General features: G+C 45.3%; 2 protein-coding genes across 5 annotated transcripts in view; both read right to left on the minus strand.

The window, feature by feature from the left end:
• Nucleotides 1–15,120, minus strand: part of UBOX5 (U-box domain containing 5) — a 50,618-nt gene extending 35,498 nt beyond the window's left edge. For all 3 annotated transcript variants that reach the window (XM_055372457.2, XM_055372456.2, XM_055372455.2), the window contains exon 1: nucleotides 15,001–15,120. The gene's annotated coding sequence lies outside the window, so the exon portion shown is untranslated. The remainder of the gene's footprint in view (nucleotides 1–15,000) is intronic.
• Nucleotides 1,873–15,114, minus strand: FASTKD5 (FAST kinase domains 5). 2 transcript variants are annotated; one of them, XM_055372447.2, is made up of 3 exons: nucleotides 11,350–11,488; nucleotides 11,166–11,259; nucleotides 1,873–4,619 (listed from the first exon to the last, which is right to left on the minus strand). In XM_055372447.2, exon 3 carries the CDS (start codon nucleotides 4,427–4,429, stop codon nucleotides 2,135–2,137), a length of 2,295 nt encoding a protein of 764 aa, XP_055228422.1. In that variant the 5' UTR covers nucleotides 4,430–4,619; nucleotides 11,166–11,259; nucleotides 11,350–11,488; the 3' UTR covers nucleotides 1,873–2,134. The 2 variants fall into 2 exon arrangements, with proteins under 2 accessions (XP_055228422.1, XP_018872976.1); XM_019017431.3 differs by lacking the exons at nucleotides 11,166–11,259; nucleotides 11,350–11,488 and adding an exon at nucleotides 15,001–15,114.
• Nucleotides 15,121–16,556: the final 1,436 nt, after the last annotated feature.

Here is a 16,556-nt window from a genome sequence, read left to right on the forward strand (position 1 = left end):
TCAACAAAATTAAAAACAGAAAGTGAAGACAACTCACAGAATGGGAGAAACTATTTGCAAATCACATATATTGTATCTGTTACCTGTATTATGTTACTTATATATATACAATCTCCTTACGTTTGTGCTCTAACATAACCAAACCTGAATCCCACCAGACTTCCTAATATAACACATAGCATGTTTCCTTCTCATCTGAGCTACTTGCTATGAAAACCATTCTGCCTAAGCGTCAGACTTGGGAACCACTGGCCCAACAGGTGCTTATGTAATTCTGTTCTTCTAGGTCCAATTTTAAGAATATGAGGGTAGGGGGAGTTTATGCAAGACAAGTAGAAATGTGAAAGAGGGAGCTAAAAGAAAAATATTAAGTTCACTAATTCTGAAATGGCTCTTAAAGCAAAAAGAATCAGCAACTAAGGACAAACAACCACATCTAAACAAGAATAAGAATTTTAATTTTAGAGCACGTGAAAAGATGTGTTGGAGGAAAAATCCTGAAATGTAAGTGAAGCTTTGAGAGCCTTTTTTTTTTTTTTGACAGGGTCTCACTCTGCCAGCCAGGTGGGAGTGCACTGACACAATCACGGCTCTCTGCAGTCTTGACCTTCTAAACTACGGTGATCCTCCCACCTCAGCCTCCCAAGTAGCTGGACTACAGGTGTGCATCACCATGCCCAGCTAATTTTTTGTATTTTTAGTAGAGATGGGGTTTTGCTATGTTGCTGGTCTGGAACTCCTGGGTTCAAGAGATCACCCAAAGTGCTGGGACTACAGACCTGAGTCACCACACTTGGCTTTTTTTTCTTTTTTTGAGTTAGGGTCTTGCTCTGTCATCCAGGCTAAAGTACAGTGGTGTCATCTCAGCTCACTGCAGCCTCAACCTCCCAGGCTCAACAGATCCTCCTACCCCAGCCTCCTGAGTAGCTAGGACTGCGGGGGCACACCACCACGCCTGGCTAATTTTATTTTTTTGCAGAGGCAAGGTCTCACTATGTTGGCCAGGCTGGTCTCAAACTCCTGGACTCAAGCAATCTTCCCACTTTGGCCTCCTAAAGGCTGAGATAACAGGCATGAGCCACCACATCCAGCATGAGATTCTTATTTTAAAACAAGGTATAGGCCAGCCGCGGTGGCTCATGCCTGTAATCCCAGCACTTTGGGAGGCCAAGGTGAGTGGATCATCTGAGGTCAGGAGTGTGAGACCAGCCTGAACAACATGGTGAAACCCCATCTCAACTAAAAATGCAAAAATTAGCTGGGCGTGGTGGTGGGCGCCTGTAACCCCAGCTACTCAGGTGGCTGAGGCAGGAGAATTGCCTGAACCTGGGAGGCAGAGCTTGCAGTGAGCCAAGATCGCGCCATTGCTCTCCAACCTGGGCAACCGAGGGAGACTCCGTCTCAAAAAAAAAAAAAGGCCAGACGCGGTGGCTCACACCTGTAATCCCAGCATTTGGGAGGCCAAGGCAGGCGGATCACCTGAAGTCAGGAGTTCAAGACCAGCCTGGTCAACATGGAGAAACCCCGTTTCTGCTAAAAAGACAAAAATTATCCAGGCGTAGTGATACGCGCCTGTAGTCTCAGCTACTCGGGAGGATGAGGCAGGAGAATTGCTTGAACCTGGGAGGCGGAGGTTGCAGTGAGCTGAGATTGTGCCACTGCATTCCAGCCTGGGTGACAGAGTGAGACTCCATCTCAAAAAACAAACAAAAAACTGGCTTAAAAAAAAAAAAATCTGTAAGGGTGGGGGGAGGGTCTCCAGAAAAGAATAAAATTTTTAAAAATTGGCTTTATATAATGTCTGACTATACTTTTATTCTAAAAACTCTGTGACATAAGGCTGGTAAACAGAAAGAAAAGTCCAACAAGGACTTACTTGACCGTAGGACATATTAAGATGTTTATTATTTACTAAGAGTAACATGTATACATTTGCAGTAATTTGTACAATCCAACTACATTACAATTCACAGTAACATAACATACACTAGCTCTAACCTGCCTTGGATAAGATTAAGTCTCCTCAACACACTATTTTATCGCCAAACTTACATTCTGGCTTTTATAATCATTTTGAAACACCTGGTACAGTACACACCTATAGCTTTGCCATAGAAATGCCCCTAAATGCCCTTCAGAGAGCAGAGGTGAATACTTTCTCATGAAGAAACGCCAACTTTTCTAAGCGAGTTCGTTTCAGTAGTGGGAGCCATTCCCAGTAGGATAACTCTACCACACGGTAGCCAAGCCGAGCCAGCTGCCGCCTCTTCATACTGTGCAGTCCAAGGAGATCCCTGGAGCCATAGCAATACTGGTTCCTGTTTGTGAACTGAACAGCCAGCTTCACTCTTGGGGTCTGCATGCAGGCTGGGGGGCACAGGCCAGCCATCTCCATGGCCCCTGATTTATCTGCTACATTGCAAAGGAAGCCCCCCAAAGGTACAGCTGCCTTATTCTCTAACTCCATGGGCTGCTGCCCAGGCTCTGACTCAGTTTTGCCCTGGAAATGTCCTCTTGCTTTCCCTTTTAGTAACTTATTCATCAAATCATCTGTAAGGCTGACTCCCACATGCTCAAGCCTTAATTTGGCTACATTTTCAGCCGGCGTGGCTTCTCTATTAAATGGTAATGGCTTCAGGTTAACATCAAGCTGGACCTCTAAGTCAGAAGATCGGGTATGAGGCAAAATCATATGGTGCTTGACGTACTGGGGCCCCCCCAGCATGGTCTCCAGTAAAAAGACAGTTTCTAAGAATTCAGGCTTTGAATTCATATCCTTCTCTGCTAAATACCACAGCAATTCAGACCCCTCTTGCTGAAGGTGAGTACTAAGACGATTGCCTCTGTAATCTGGACACTCAATGCCAACTGTACCATCGAGGGTATATAGTTCCTTAAGGAGGTCAAACTTAGTTCTCTCCTGAGCTAACCTGACAAACCCTGGACTGAGAGCGAAATCAATTAACTCTACTGGAAAGTACTCCAAAAATGCCAGGCCCAGCAGGCAGGTGGGCAGGTGTTCTGGGTATTGGTTGAATTCAGGCATCTTTCTGTGAATCTCATTTATCAGGCTGGAGTAAAATTCTTCTGCATTGGGTGGCTTATAATTCAGAGTTCCAAATGACCACAGAATCTTGGCAACATCTTTACTTCGACAGTGTGCCACTCTAGGAGGCAAAGACGCAGCCACTGCATTCATTACTCCTTCATTCAGGAAGCGTAAGGCCGAGCAGTAAAGAGTCAGGTGCATGACACCTTGAACTCCCAGGGAAGGAATTCGCTGAGGAGCAATCTCTCCAATCTGCTTCATGAAATTGATGTGATCCACGTGAGTGAAACGGAACATTTTAACAATATTCACTAAGGAGTGACTACTCAGATGCTGAATGTTAGCACAAGCCAAGTCTCCAATTTTCCGCATGACAAATTCAGAGAGATTAGTACTTGATTTAAAGAACCCCAAACAGATGGTACCAACCTCCTCTAAATTGATCAAATCTATATATTTAAGGATCAATGATTCCAATTTTTGCATTAGGTCCTGGGATACCTGACGATTTTCACCTATAACATAAATTAAGTGAACTAGCTGAGACAAGGATAGATCCTTCCAGTGCAAATTAAGATAACTAGAAAAAATGTTTAAAAACCTAGGTACTTTGCGGCCTAAGTACCTCCAGAGATCAGCCACCAAAAGGAGCTGATCCATATTCATCTCCCATACCTGATGGCAACACTTGGTCTCATACACATCTAGCATTGAATGGGAGTGAGGGATTCCTAAAATGACAAAAGCTTTCAAAACATTGATCAGATCTTGGGTATCAAAGAGCTGTATCTTCTTCACACTCAGCTGGCAGAGCAGAGCAAAGCTGGTACTGCCCAGCAAGACAGGATGCTGCTCTGCAGGCAAAGAGCTCAGCTTACACAAATAATCAACAATGACTTGAGCCTGGAGATTATTTTGATTAACTCTGACTTTGTGCAAAATTAGTTCACCTTCTGAAACAGACAGGAGCTGAGAAGTCTCAGATGCATTATAGCTGTGAACACGGTATTCTGGTCTTAGCTGTAGGAAAACTCGCATGTTTTCAAAGGAATCAAACACTTCTATGTCCTCTTCATCAACTCCTGTGGCCCTCGGTGAGCCCAGCTGCAATGTACTGGACTTAGAGGAAGAAGTCTTGCTGAATTCCAAACCTGGGCAGCCACTGCTGGTTGTCAGGATTCTCCGAGAAGAGAAGGTGCTACATATGTTCTTAACTTTTTTGGCAGAATGGCAGAGGCTAATGTGTTCTGGAGGGTCCTGTCCCCCATGCTGTGTGCTGCTCACATTCCAGTATGACACACTTCGGACTGCACCAAAGGCAGAAGGACTGCAAAATGCTCGGTATCTTAAAAGTTTTAATGACTTGAGAGTAGCTGCCATTCTGGTATCAGTATTGATCTCTTTGGCAGTCAGAATACAGTCCTCACAGATTTGACCAGGCAGTTTCTTGTTTATATGGTGCTTGATTAGAGCTGGACGGGGAGGTGTTCCACAAAAACTGCCTGGAAATCTTCGGCATATCACAAGAGCCAGGGATCACAAATGACTGGGTCAGAATTGGTGCCAGATACTGAAAAAAGGGTAGATGAAGAATGAGTGGCTTCTACCTATAAAAGCATCCAAATTTACACATTATAAAAAACAGGTTGAAACTACACTGCTGTCTACTCAAATAAGTTCAATGCTAGTAAATGCCCAAACCACATGACAGCATATATCAAGGATAAATTCTGCGCTCTGTGTAAAGGCCTAGGAAAACCCCCAACCCAGGGTACCCGTGGGCAGTTCCTGGACTGCTGCTCACCAGACTTCCTTCACTGTACAAGGCAAGCAGTGACAGCTAAAGAAGAGACGGTGCTCCGCTAACATTTGATAGGAAGAAGGAAGGCAGATTTCTAGAAAGAAGGCTGGGAACAAAAGTGAGCAACTCCTTCCATCTCTTTGATATCAAGGCAAACAGGTCCTGCCTGAAGAATGTTTATAAAAACTGCTATGCTAACAGCACTAAGTAAAAAGTGGGATCTGGTATAAAAGATAATTAGTTGGCTGGGTGTGGGTGGCTCACGCCTGTAATGCCAGCACTTTGGGAGGCCGAGGCAGGCAGATCACTTGAGGTCAGGAGTTCAAGACCAGCCTGGCCAACAAGGCGAAATCCCGTCTCTATTAAAAATACAAAAAATTACCCAGGTGTGGCAGCACACACCTGTAATCCCAGCTACTCAGGAGGCTGAGGCAGGAGAATCCCTTGAACCCGGGAGGCAGAGGTTGCGGTGAGCCAAGACCGTGCCACTGCACTCCAGCCTAGGCGAAAAAGTGAGACTCCATCTCAAAAAAAAAAAAAAGATTTAATTAGTTATACCTACGATAACCCTCCCTGTTCTTATAGCGCAAAACTGTTAATTCCAAAATTCTGTCATTCTAATGCTGTTCTTTTACTTTTCAGAAGATGCCTACTCTCCTCTTCAGAAAGCTTATAACAGAATTTGAGTCACTATTACAGAGTAGTCACAGAGTAATGGTGTTATTAGAAAGTATACTAAAAAACTCACTCATTTTGGTGGGAGAAAGCAGAAGGTTGAGGGTCTGCTCACTGTCACTTCACGGGTGGGAAGCAAAGAGTACCCCAAAGCTGGGCTCAGGGTTCAGGGAACGCCAATTGACGCAACTGCCCCGCTGACATCTTCTGGAGAAGGCAGCTTAGCAATGTTTCCAGTGAGTCTTTATTCTGCCTGTGAGCAGTATAATGCCCATTTTTCTCCCATGGCAGAAACCATGAGAGACTATGAAATTGATTCTGCTGTGCTCTCGCTTTCCTTAATGCTTATTCTTTTTCTTTCCACTTAAGTGCCAAAGCCTGAGAAGCAACACCCAAGGAGACCTGAGTTGTCAACTGATGTACCAGACAGGGCTGTTGCTGCAGAAAACTCCATAAAAGTTCCAAGGGTGCCAGAATGATTTTCTGAAATGCCTGACTAACTCTGCTGTCAGCCACTTTCTTCCAGAGCCCATAGCACATCATCGTTTAGTTCATCAAAGAACAGCAGGGCAGGTCAGTGGCTCTGTTCCAGTAGCCCAGCTACACAGGCTTCTCTAGATGGCAGGAACATATGTATGAAGTTCTGTGTGAATGAGAGCAGAATTCTCTCACACTAAATTTTTATACACTTGGTTCTTTACTGTGGCTTGTGGACCATTCTTTTTTTCTTTTTTGAGACAGTCTCACTCTGTCACCCAGGTTGGAGTACAGTGGCATGACAACTGCAGCTCTGACCTCCCACTTCAAGCAATCCTCCCACTTCAGCCTCAGCCTCTTGAAGTAGCAAAAACTACAGGTGCACACCACCAAACCCAGTTAGTGTGTGTGTGTGTGTGTGTGTGTGTGTGTGTGTGGAGATGGAGTCTCACAATGTTGCCAAGGCTGGTCTCAAACTCCTGGGCTCAAGTGATCCTCCTACCCTGGCCTCCTGAAGTGCTAGTATTACAGGCATCAGCCACCATGCCTGACCACCTGTGGACCATTCTGCCCACCAAATTTCAATCTGTGGTTCAGATCAAGGGTGAGCAGACTATGTCCTGGGGCCCAAATCTAGCTCTTCACATGTTTTTGTAAACAAGGTTTTTTCAGAACATAGCTAGGCCATTCATTATATATTGTCTATGTCTGCTTTCCTGCTACAAGAGCAGAACTGTGTAACTGTGGCAGATTGTATGGCCTGCAAAGCATATTTAGCGTTTGGTCCATTACATAAAAAGTTTGCTGATCTCTGCTACACACTATTTCTATAAATGCAGATAGCCAGCTTTTTAAAAATTAGAAAAACTTGGCCACGCCTATAATCCCAACACTTTGGGAAGCTGAGGCAGAAGGACTGCTTGAGGCCAGGAGTTTGAGACCAGCCTGAACAACACAGCAAGACTGTCTAAAAAATAAAATAAAATAAAAAATTTTAATTAAAATTGGAAAAACTATAGAAAAATAGTACTAAAATAATGTTTTTCTTTAATATTTAGATGATAATTGAAGATTACAGTCCTCAAAATAGTCATTAGGAAATTGAATTAATACTACAGCACAGGAAAGGTGGGAACAAAAGAGACAGCAGGATGGCCAGGCGTGGTGGCTCATGCCTGTAATTCCAGCACTTTGAGAGGCCAAGGAAGGCAGATCACTTGAGGTCAGGAGTTCGAGACCAGCCTGGCCATCATGGTGAAACCCTATCTCTACTACAAATACAAAAATTAGCCAGGTGTGGTGGCGCGAGCGTGTAATCCCAGCCACTCGGGGGGCTGGGGCACAAGAGTCCCTTGAACCCAGGAGGCGGAGGTTGCAGTGAGCCAAGATGGTGCCACTGCACTCCAGCCTGGGTGACAGAGAGTCTGTCTCCAAAAAAAAAAAAAAAGAACCAAAAAAACAGAGATAGCAGGTAACAGAACTCTCCAGCTGACAGAACAGGGCTTTTAAAAAACCTACTTTTGGCTGAGCACAGTGACTCACGTCTGTAATCCCAGCACTTTGGGAGGCTGAGGCGGGTGGATCTATGAGGTCAGGCATTCGAGACCAGCCTGGCCAACATAGTGAAACTCTGTCTCTACTAAAAATACAAAAAATTAGCCAGGCGTGGTGGCGGGCGCCTGCAATTGCAGCTGGGGCACCTGCAATCCCAGCTACTCGGGAGGCTGAGGCGGGAGAATCACTTGAACCTGGGAGGCAGAGGTTGCAGTGAGCTGAGATAGCGCCACTGCACTGCAGCCCGGGCGATAGTGCAAGACTCTGTCTCAAAAAAAACGAAGAAGAAGACCTACTTTCGAATTTGGAATTTAATTTAATCCACCACAATGTGCAACTAAAGCCATATACTGTTCAAATCTGTAGTCTTCATCTCATTTGAGGAAGTAGATCCTGGCCAGGCACAGTGGCTCACACCTATAATCCCAGCACTTCAGGAGGCCAAGGTGGGCGGACCACTTGAGGACAGGAGTTCAAGACCAGCCTAGCCAATATGGCAAAATGCCATCTCTACTAAAAATACAAAAATTAGCTGGGCGTGGTAGTGCGCCTGTAATCCCAGCTACTTGAGAGGCTGAGGCAGGAGAATTGCTTGAATCCAGGAGGCAGAGGTTGCAGTGAGCTGAGATCATACTACTGCATTGCAGCCTGGGCAAAAGAGCAAGACTGTCTCAAAAAAAAAAAAAGTAGATCCTAAAAAAATAGCTTTAAAGGTTCCATTTTTTTAATAAAATAGCTGTGCCATAGTAAAGCAAAAAACAGAAAATGTCTGTCTAGAAGGAGGCTGGTTTACAAGATAAATGTGTGGCAGGCATCAACACATGAAAAAGTACACACTGAGTGGAACAAATAGCACATAAACAAGAATTAACAAATATCTCTATAAATGATATTAATTTTAAAACATTAAATAATTAAAATTACTTCAATTAATTCTACGTAAGAGTACTTAATGAAATTACTATACGTGGTCTGGAAATAAAAGAACCATCTCCTAGAACATCAATGTTTGGTGCAGCTCCAGTGTTTTGAATTCATGTGACTCTTTTTGATTTGTAAAAACACAGGCTAAGATCCAAGATGGAAATAACCAGAGCTATGCCTTAGGGCCTCCTCTGTGCCAAGGCTTAGAGCCTTGTAAAGCTGCTTTATCTGCATTAGTTCCCATCCTTATAACATCTCTGTAATGTAAGTTTATAATCCCCATATTACTGATGAGAAAGAGACCACAAGATTAAGAAACCTGCCAAAAGTTACACAGCCAAGGGATTGAGTGGAGCCTAATATTAAAGACTGTCTGACTCTTAAGCCCACATTATTGGTGTACTAGAGAGACAAGAATGGATGTCAGGAAACAGGTTCGGGGGGCAGTACGGGGTGGGATGGCTGAACATTCTATGGTCTTCTAGGATTTCCAGGTGCCAGGGAGCTGGAGGGTTAGAACTAGGTAAGCTTGAAAGTCCCTTCCACCTCTAACAGTCTACGATTCTATCACTACGGTTTATACCGCAGGTTGAGTATCCCTTGTCCAAAATGCTTGAGACCAGAAGTGTTTCAGATTTTAAACTTTTTCAGTTTTTGGACTATGTGCTTTATACTTACCAGTGAGCATTCCAAATTCAAAAATCCAAAATCTGAAATACTCCAATCATTTTTTTTTTCCTTTGAGTATCATGTTGGTGCTCAAAAAGTTTCAGATTTTGGAGCATTTTGCATTTTGGAGTTTCAGGTTTGGAATGCTCAACCTGTACTTTAAAAAAGAACAAAGAGAAGACCTCAAAGGCTGAAATCTACATGAGGCAAAGAGTTCGCAGGATGCTCCAGGATCAAAGTAAGGAGAGCTACCACAATTGAAGACCTGAAAGTTGGCAGTAGAGATATGGGATCCAGAAACTAGGGTTCAATACAGAGAAGCAAAGGGAAATCCCAGGAAAAAGGTGAAGGAAGATCCCAGGACAAGAGCTGTGAACAGACATAAAGAGCAACCAGCTCATGCTGGACGACATAGACAGTACCCAGGAGAGGAGAATCATACTTCTACCGAATAATCTGGGCATGAACAAGAGATAAGGATACAAAAAGCCATGCTAATAAAAACAGTAACAAAAATTATTAATGCCAGGGAAGACAAAAAAGTTATACAAGATAGAATATGTTACCACAGGCAGGATGCAATGGCCCATTCCTGTAATCATAGTACTCTGGGAGGCCAAAGTGAGAAGATCACTTGAGGCCGGGAGTTTGAGACCAGCCTGGGCAATGTAGTGAGACCCCCACCTCTACAAAATATTTAGAAATTAGCCAAGCCTGGTGGCACACACCTGTGGTCCTAGCTACTCAGGAGGTAGAAGTGGGAAGGCTGATTGAGCCCAAAAAGTTAAGGCTGCAGTGAGCTGTGATCCTGCTGTGGCAGGGTGACAGAGAGAGACCCTATCTCAAAAAATAAATAAATAAATAAAAAGAGTAAAGAAAATATTAGTATATCATACTCCCTATTCAGTTAAGAATAATACTAACATAATTTTATTAATATAAATCTTGATATTAGCCTAACCAAAAATTATGAGCAAACTATATTGGGAGGATAAAGTGAGTAAGAGGAGGAGTAGGGGGAGGTTGATGATACAAGAGACCTAGAGCCTCAAAGTCCATAATAAAGAAGTACAATTGGACAGGTGTGGTGGCTCACAACTGTAATCCCAATATTTTGGGAGGCTGAGGCAGGAGGATCACTTGAACCCAGGAGGCAGAGGTTGCAGTGAACCAAGATCGTGCCACTGCACTCCGGCCTGGGCGACAGAGCAAGACACAGTCTCAAAAAAAAAGAAAAGAAAAGAAAAAATAAATATAGTGATGGCCAGGATCAGTGGCTCACACCTGTAATCCCAGCACTTTGGGAAGCTGAGGTGGGCGGATTGCTTTAGGCCAGGAGTTCTAGACTAGCCTGGGTAACATGGTGAAACCCTGTCTCTACTAAAAATACAAAAAGTAGGCTGGGCACAGCGGCTCAAGTCTGTAATCCCAGCACTTTGGAAGGCTGAGGCAGGAGGATCACCTGAGGTCAGGAGTTTGAGACCAGCCTGGCCAACGTGGCGAAACCCCGTCTCTCCTAAAAATACAAAAAATTAGCCAGGCATGGTGGCAGGCACCTGTAATACCAGCTACTCAGAAGGCCGAGGCAGGAGAATCACTTGAACCCGCGAGGCAGAGGTTGTGGTGAGGCGAGGTCGCACCACTGCACTCCAGTCTGGGCAACAGAGCGAAACTCCACCTCAAAAAAAAAAAAGTGGGTCGGGGGAGGAAACTATTATTTAGTGTTACAAGCTCTACTGAACTATTTGACTGTTTAAACCATGTACATGTACAATTTTGATAAAAATTAAATTACAAAATGCATGTATTATCAAGATATTATGGTATTGTTCAAGATAATGAATGGAGAAAGTAACTTAATAGATAAGGAAAATGTTGAAAAGTTATTTTTAGTGCAAGCACTTTCTACTACCTAAGAACTTCTTTAAAGATGTTCAATAACAGAAATGATAACAAAATAAGGAATCTTAGAGGCATGAAGAGCCAACCTACAAATGGTAAACAGTGGCTACTTACTCTTTTCACCATGCAACATTTACAGTAACTCTATAGAAACTGTATCTACATACACAGGTCTGAAACAGAGGACTTCAGAAGTTGGTCTTGAGTACTGCGGAGAAGGAAAGAAAAACAAGAACAGTAGGGAGAAAAGACACTGCAAAGAAGCAGCAGTCAGGATGACCAGATAGCGAAAACATACCTGAGAAGGTTAGTTCCTCCTTACTCAAAGACTCAGAAAATCCATAGGAAAGCTGGAAAGAGAACACTATGAGATGCTCAGTCAATTAACTTCTGACTCTTTTTTTTTTTTTTTTTTGAGACAGAGTCTTGCTCTGTTGCCCAGGCTGGAGTGCAGTGGCGTGATCTCAGCTCACTGCAACCTCTGCATCCCGGGTTTAAGTAATTCTCCTGCCTCAGCCTCCCAAGTAGCTGAGACTAAAGGCTCACGCCAACAAGCCCAGCTAATTTTTTTGTATTTTTTGGTAGAGACGGGGTTTTGCCATGTTGGTCAGGCTGGTCTCAAACTCCTGGTCTCAAGTGATCCACCTGCCTTGGCCTCCCAAAGTACTGAGTACAGGCAGGAGCCACCACGCCCGGCCTGACTCAATAAAGGTCAAAGATACCTGGTATGATTTCACAAAACTCCTTTCCTAGTTTAAGTGCCCCAAGTATACCTTTCTCCCCTTTAGGGGTCCTAACGAAACAGAGTAGAGCCTCAGACACTCCTGGACCCTGTCAGTTCCAAAAGGCAATGCCCAAACCTCCCTGAATGATGTGATTTCACAGGACTGAAGAATCTTACCTTTCTCCCTTCCACATACAGGTCTGAGCAAGGCCGAATAGCTTCATTTTAAACTAGAGTCTAGAAGTTAGAGCAGGGGGGTCAGGCAGAGGAAGAAGCAATGCTAACTGCAGACTGAGTATAAGACACCTTAAACACATACAATTTACCACTTACCAGATCTGATCCCTCAATTCTAACACTTTTCCTTTCTATGTCCCAATAAAATTGCCACAAATAAATGAACACTCCAACCCTATTCTTGTCTCAGCAAATAATTTGTTGAGCAACCTTAAGAATTAAAAAGGCAAAAAAACTGGCTAGACAGGTGGCTCATGACCATAATCCCAGCACTTTGGGAGGCCAAGCAGGCAGATCACGTGAGGCCAGGAGTTCAAGACCAGTCTGGGCTAAACGGCGAGACCCTGTCTCTACCAAAAAAAGGGCAAAAAACCGAACTTTCTCTAGGTGCTGAGGTATTCTGCTGAGAATCTACAAAACTTCAAAGCCCCTAGTGAGGGCTTAGAGACTGGCAGTAAGGACCTTAGCTGTTAATGTGGATGTTAACTGGGCTAGACTCTTCTGTGTTTCTGTTTCCACACGGGAGCAGGGCCTCAGAGAGGAGTCTACCAGTACTGCGAAGGTGAAGCACTAGTGCAAAGGTGTTTAGGTCAAGTTCAGTGTCACTCGCAGGTCTAAGCCAAACTAAAATTATTCAGTCTAGCAATCCATCCCTTCCTTTTTGTTCTAGACTCCATGCTCATAGGAGAAAAACAGCACATCACAAACATTTGTGAAACTTTTTCAGCTACACAGCCCTCCCCCTTCTAAGACTCTGCTATTCCTCTATCAGAATGGCAAGAAGGATGTGGGTAGATATAGTATGACTAAGCCCTGTAGATGATTGTTAGAGCTACTGCTTTTAAAGGGTTTCATAAAACCCTGTCTTTAGAAAACCTCTCCATATAACAACAGGGAGTAGGCACTCATGTCCTCTCAGCCCATCTAAATGGGACTTCTAGAGGAATTACAAAATCCAGGCAGGTAAAGAGAAGTAGCTGCATGCACACAGTCGTCATAAGAGAAAATTCCCAAATAAATGGTCCAAGTACCTATAACTGTTAGCTCAATAAACACTTGGTTTTGTCTGCTTTTACAATTTGCAAGGCTGTATAGCACATACTTCAGACAAATAAAGAAGGAGTTTCAGAATTCTTTTGTTTTTTTTTTTTTTCAGACAGGGTCTCGCTCTGTTGTTCAGTCTGGAGGGCAGTGGTGCAATCTCCGCTCACTGCATCCTCGACCACTGCCCCCCACCTCTCACCCCGGCAACCTCCCGGGCGAGGATCGCTCAAGGATCTCAAACGATCCTCCCACCTCAGCCTCCTAAGTAGCTTGGACTACAAGCCCACCACCACGCCTGGCTACATTTTGTTTTTTTGTTTTTGTGGTTTTTTTGTTTTTGGTTTTTTTCGTAGAGACAGAGTTTCCCTATGTTGCCCCCAGGTTGGTCTCGAACTCCTGGGCTCAAGTAATCCTTCCACTTCGGCCTCCCAAAGTGCTGGGATTACAGTCATGAGCCACCGCACCTGACCTTAGAATTATTTTATATCAAAGTTGACTTATTCACATGATGAATGGCAAGGCCTTATTAGGGACTAAAAAAATAAACCAATGGATGGGGAAGAAAATCATACTGACTAATAAACATTAGACCTGCATAACTGCCAAAGGCCTCACTTTTTAAGTTATGTTATGCGGCACAGAGTCTTCAGATTTTATTTACTTATTTATTTATTTATTTATTCATTTATTTGAGACGGAGTCTCGCTCTCTCGCCCAGGCTGGAGTGCAGTGGCGCGATCTCGGCTCACTGCAAGCTCCGCCTCCCGGGGTTCACGCCACGCTCCTGCCTCAGCCTCCAGAGTAGCTGGGACTACAGGCGCCCGCCACCACGCCCGGCTAATTTTTTGTATTTTTAGTAGAGACAGGGTTTCACCGTATTAGCCAAGATGGTCTCGATCTCCTGACCTCGTGATCCGCCCGCCTTGACCTCCCAAAGTGCTGGGATTACAGGCGTGAGCCACTGTGTCCGGCCCAGATTTTATTTTAGTCTACCAGGTAGTAGCAAACTATCCGAGGACTTGCCGAAGACCATTCAGGTCAGTGAGCTACAGAATCTAGTTCTGGAAAGGCAGCCATTCTTACTATTCACAAAGTGTAGAAAACGTAAATTCAGATTCCAGCAGCAACAAATGACTGGAGCACAAAACGCCCGCCACAGTTGGTGCTAACGCAGCTGGCTATCAGCTCCACAGGATGAAGCACTGTCCAAGGGTCTGATCAGTGAAGCATCACCCAAGACTGAGGAACAAAGTTCCCTGAGTCAAGACAGAAGAGCTGTGTCACGGTTTGCACAGAAAGAGAAAGAGCAACTATTCTTACCCACGGAAAGAAAAAGGGAGAAGGCCATCAATACTACCCTTAGGCTTGTGCAACCAGAAACTGCTAAAAATGGGGGGAAAGTATATATCCTATCATACTGATGTTTACTGAAGACTCCGCATCCCAAATGCTAAGCAACATACTGTAGGGCCCTGCTACTCAGTGTGTGGTCTGCGTGCCAGAGGCTTCAGCCTCGTCTGGAATCTAGTCAGGAACACAGTTATCTCAGAACCCACCCCAGTCCTACAGAATCAGAATCTCTAAGCGATTCGCAGGCACATCAAAGTGTGATGAGAGGCGCGGCAGAATATCTGACTACATTCTCTTAACAGCACCGTGAGACAAGTACTGTTACGATCTCCATTTCACAGAGGAAAAAAAATCAAGGGTCAGATAAGCCCCCTGCCAAAGATCACAAACTCAGGAGCGGCGAGAGTCACTGAAGTTCTCACCACAGCCAGGCCTGCGAGAGGCACTCGCAACCCAGGCCAAGAGCTGAACAAGGCCTCGATGCGCGCCAGCCCTGGGCCGGCCGGGAGGACAGGAGGCACAGGCCAAGGCCCAGGACGGTCGTGAACGCGGAAAGAGGCCGCCGCGACCTCCTCCCCGGCCGCCGCCACTCACCTGATCCTCCCGAAAGCGGGCGCCGCAACACCAAACCGGGGACGCCGCGGGCGGCGGCGACACAGATACTGGCTCCTCCGGCAACTCCGAGCCTCACAGCCCCACTTCCGGCCAACTGCCCGCTACTTCCGCCTGCTGCGCGAGTGACGGATGCGGCCGAGGCTCAAAAGACTCTGTCAGCGTTTTCCAAGGACATTTTCCACTGGAGGACGTTGTTGAGGAGGCAGGGGGAGTCTAGGACCTGCAGAGGGAAAACACCTTCCTGGATGGATCGCTCTGGAAGTCATTAAGCAGCTTAGTCCCGGCGCGGTGGCTCACGCCTGTATTCCCAGTACTTTGGGAGGTCAAGGCGGGCGGATCACCTGAGTTCAGGAGTTCGAGACCAGCCTGGCTAACGTGGTGAAACCCCCGTCTCTACTAAAAATACAAAAATTAGTCGGGCGTGGTGGCGCACGCCTATAATCCAGCTATTCAGGAAGCGGAAGCAGGAGAGTCGCTTGAACCCGGGAGGCGGAGGTTGCAGTGAGCCGATATCTCGCCACTGTACTCCAGCCTGGGCACCCCTGTACTCCAGCTCTGGGCCACAGAGCGGGACTCCATCTAAAAAAAAAAAAAAAAAGTAAGTAGCTTAGACACATGTTCAAATCTGAGGACCACCACTCAGGGTTTTATGGCCTTGGAGAAGTCACATAAATTCATTCTTGTTATATTATTATTATTATTTTCATAGAGACGGGGATGGCAGTGTCTTCCTATGTTGCCCAGGCTAGTCTCGAACTCCTGGGCTCATGCAATACTCCCGCCTCAGCCTCCGAAAGTACTGGGATTACAGGTATGAGCCATCGCACCCGGCCCACATAAATTCTCTAAGCCTGTACAGTGAGAAAAACAATACATGTATTTTTTGTTTTTTTTGAGACAGAGTCTTGCCCCATTGCCCAGGCTGGGGTGCAGTGGTGCAGTCATGGCTCACTGCAGCCTCAACCTCCTGGGTTCAAGTGATCCTCCAGCCTCAGCCTCCCGAGTAGCTAAGACCACAGGCATGCACCACCACACCTGTCTAATTTTAACAATGCATTGGTCGAGTGTGGTGGCTCACACCTGTAATCCCCGGTGTTGGATACCGGCCTGGCCAACATGGTGAAACCTCGTCTCTACTAAAAATACAAAAAAAAATTAGCGGGGCGTGGTGGTGTGCCCCTGTAACCCCAGCTACTTGGGAGGCTAAGGCAGGAGAATCACTTGAACGCAGGAGGTAGAGGTTGCAGTGAGCCGAGATTGCACCACTGCACTCCAGCCAGGGCAACAGTGAGACTCCATCTTTTTTTTTTTAAATGCATTTATAATAGAGATGTATCTGTAAAGTGCTCTCAGGAAAAGAGCTAGTGACATGATGGATAGATGAGCCTGCTGAGAGAAATGGATGTGGAGCTGGGGCTTAGGGAGGCCAGAGCTATGGAGCATGAGCCAGAGTGATTCTCCACCACCCTAAGAAGGAGGGCTGGGTCCTACTGGGTACATATACTGACACAGCTGTCAGTATAGGTACCTAGACA

Source organism: Gorilla gorilla, chromosome 21 (assembly GCF_029281585.2).
Source record: "Gorilla gorilla gorilla isolate KB3781 chromosome 21, NHGRI_mGorGor1-v2.1_pri, whole genome shotgun sequence".
Lineage (NCBI taxonomy): Eukaryota > Metazoa > Chordata > Mammalia > Primates > Hominidae > Gorilla > Gorilla gorilla.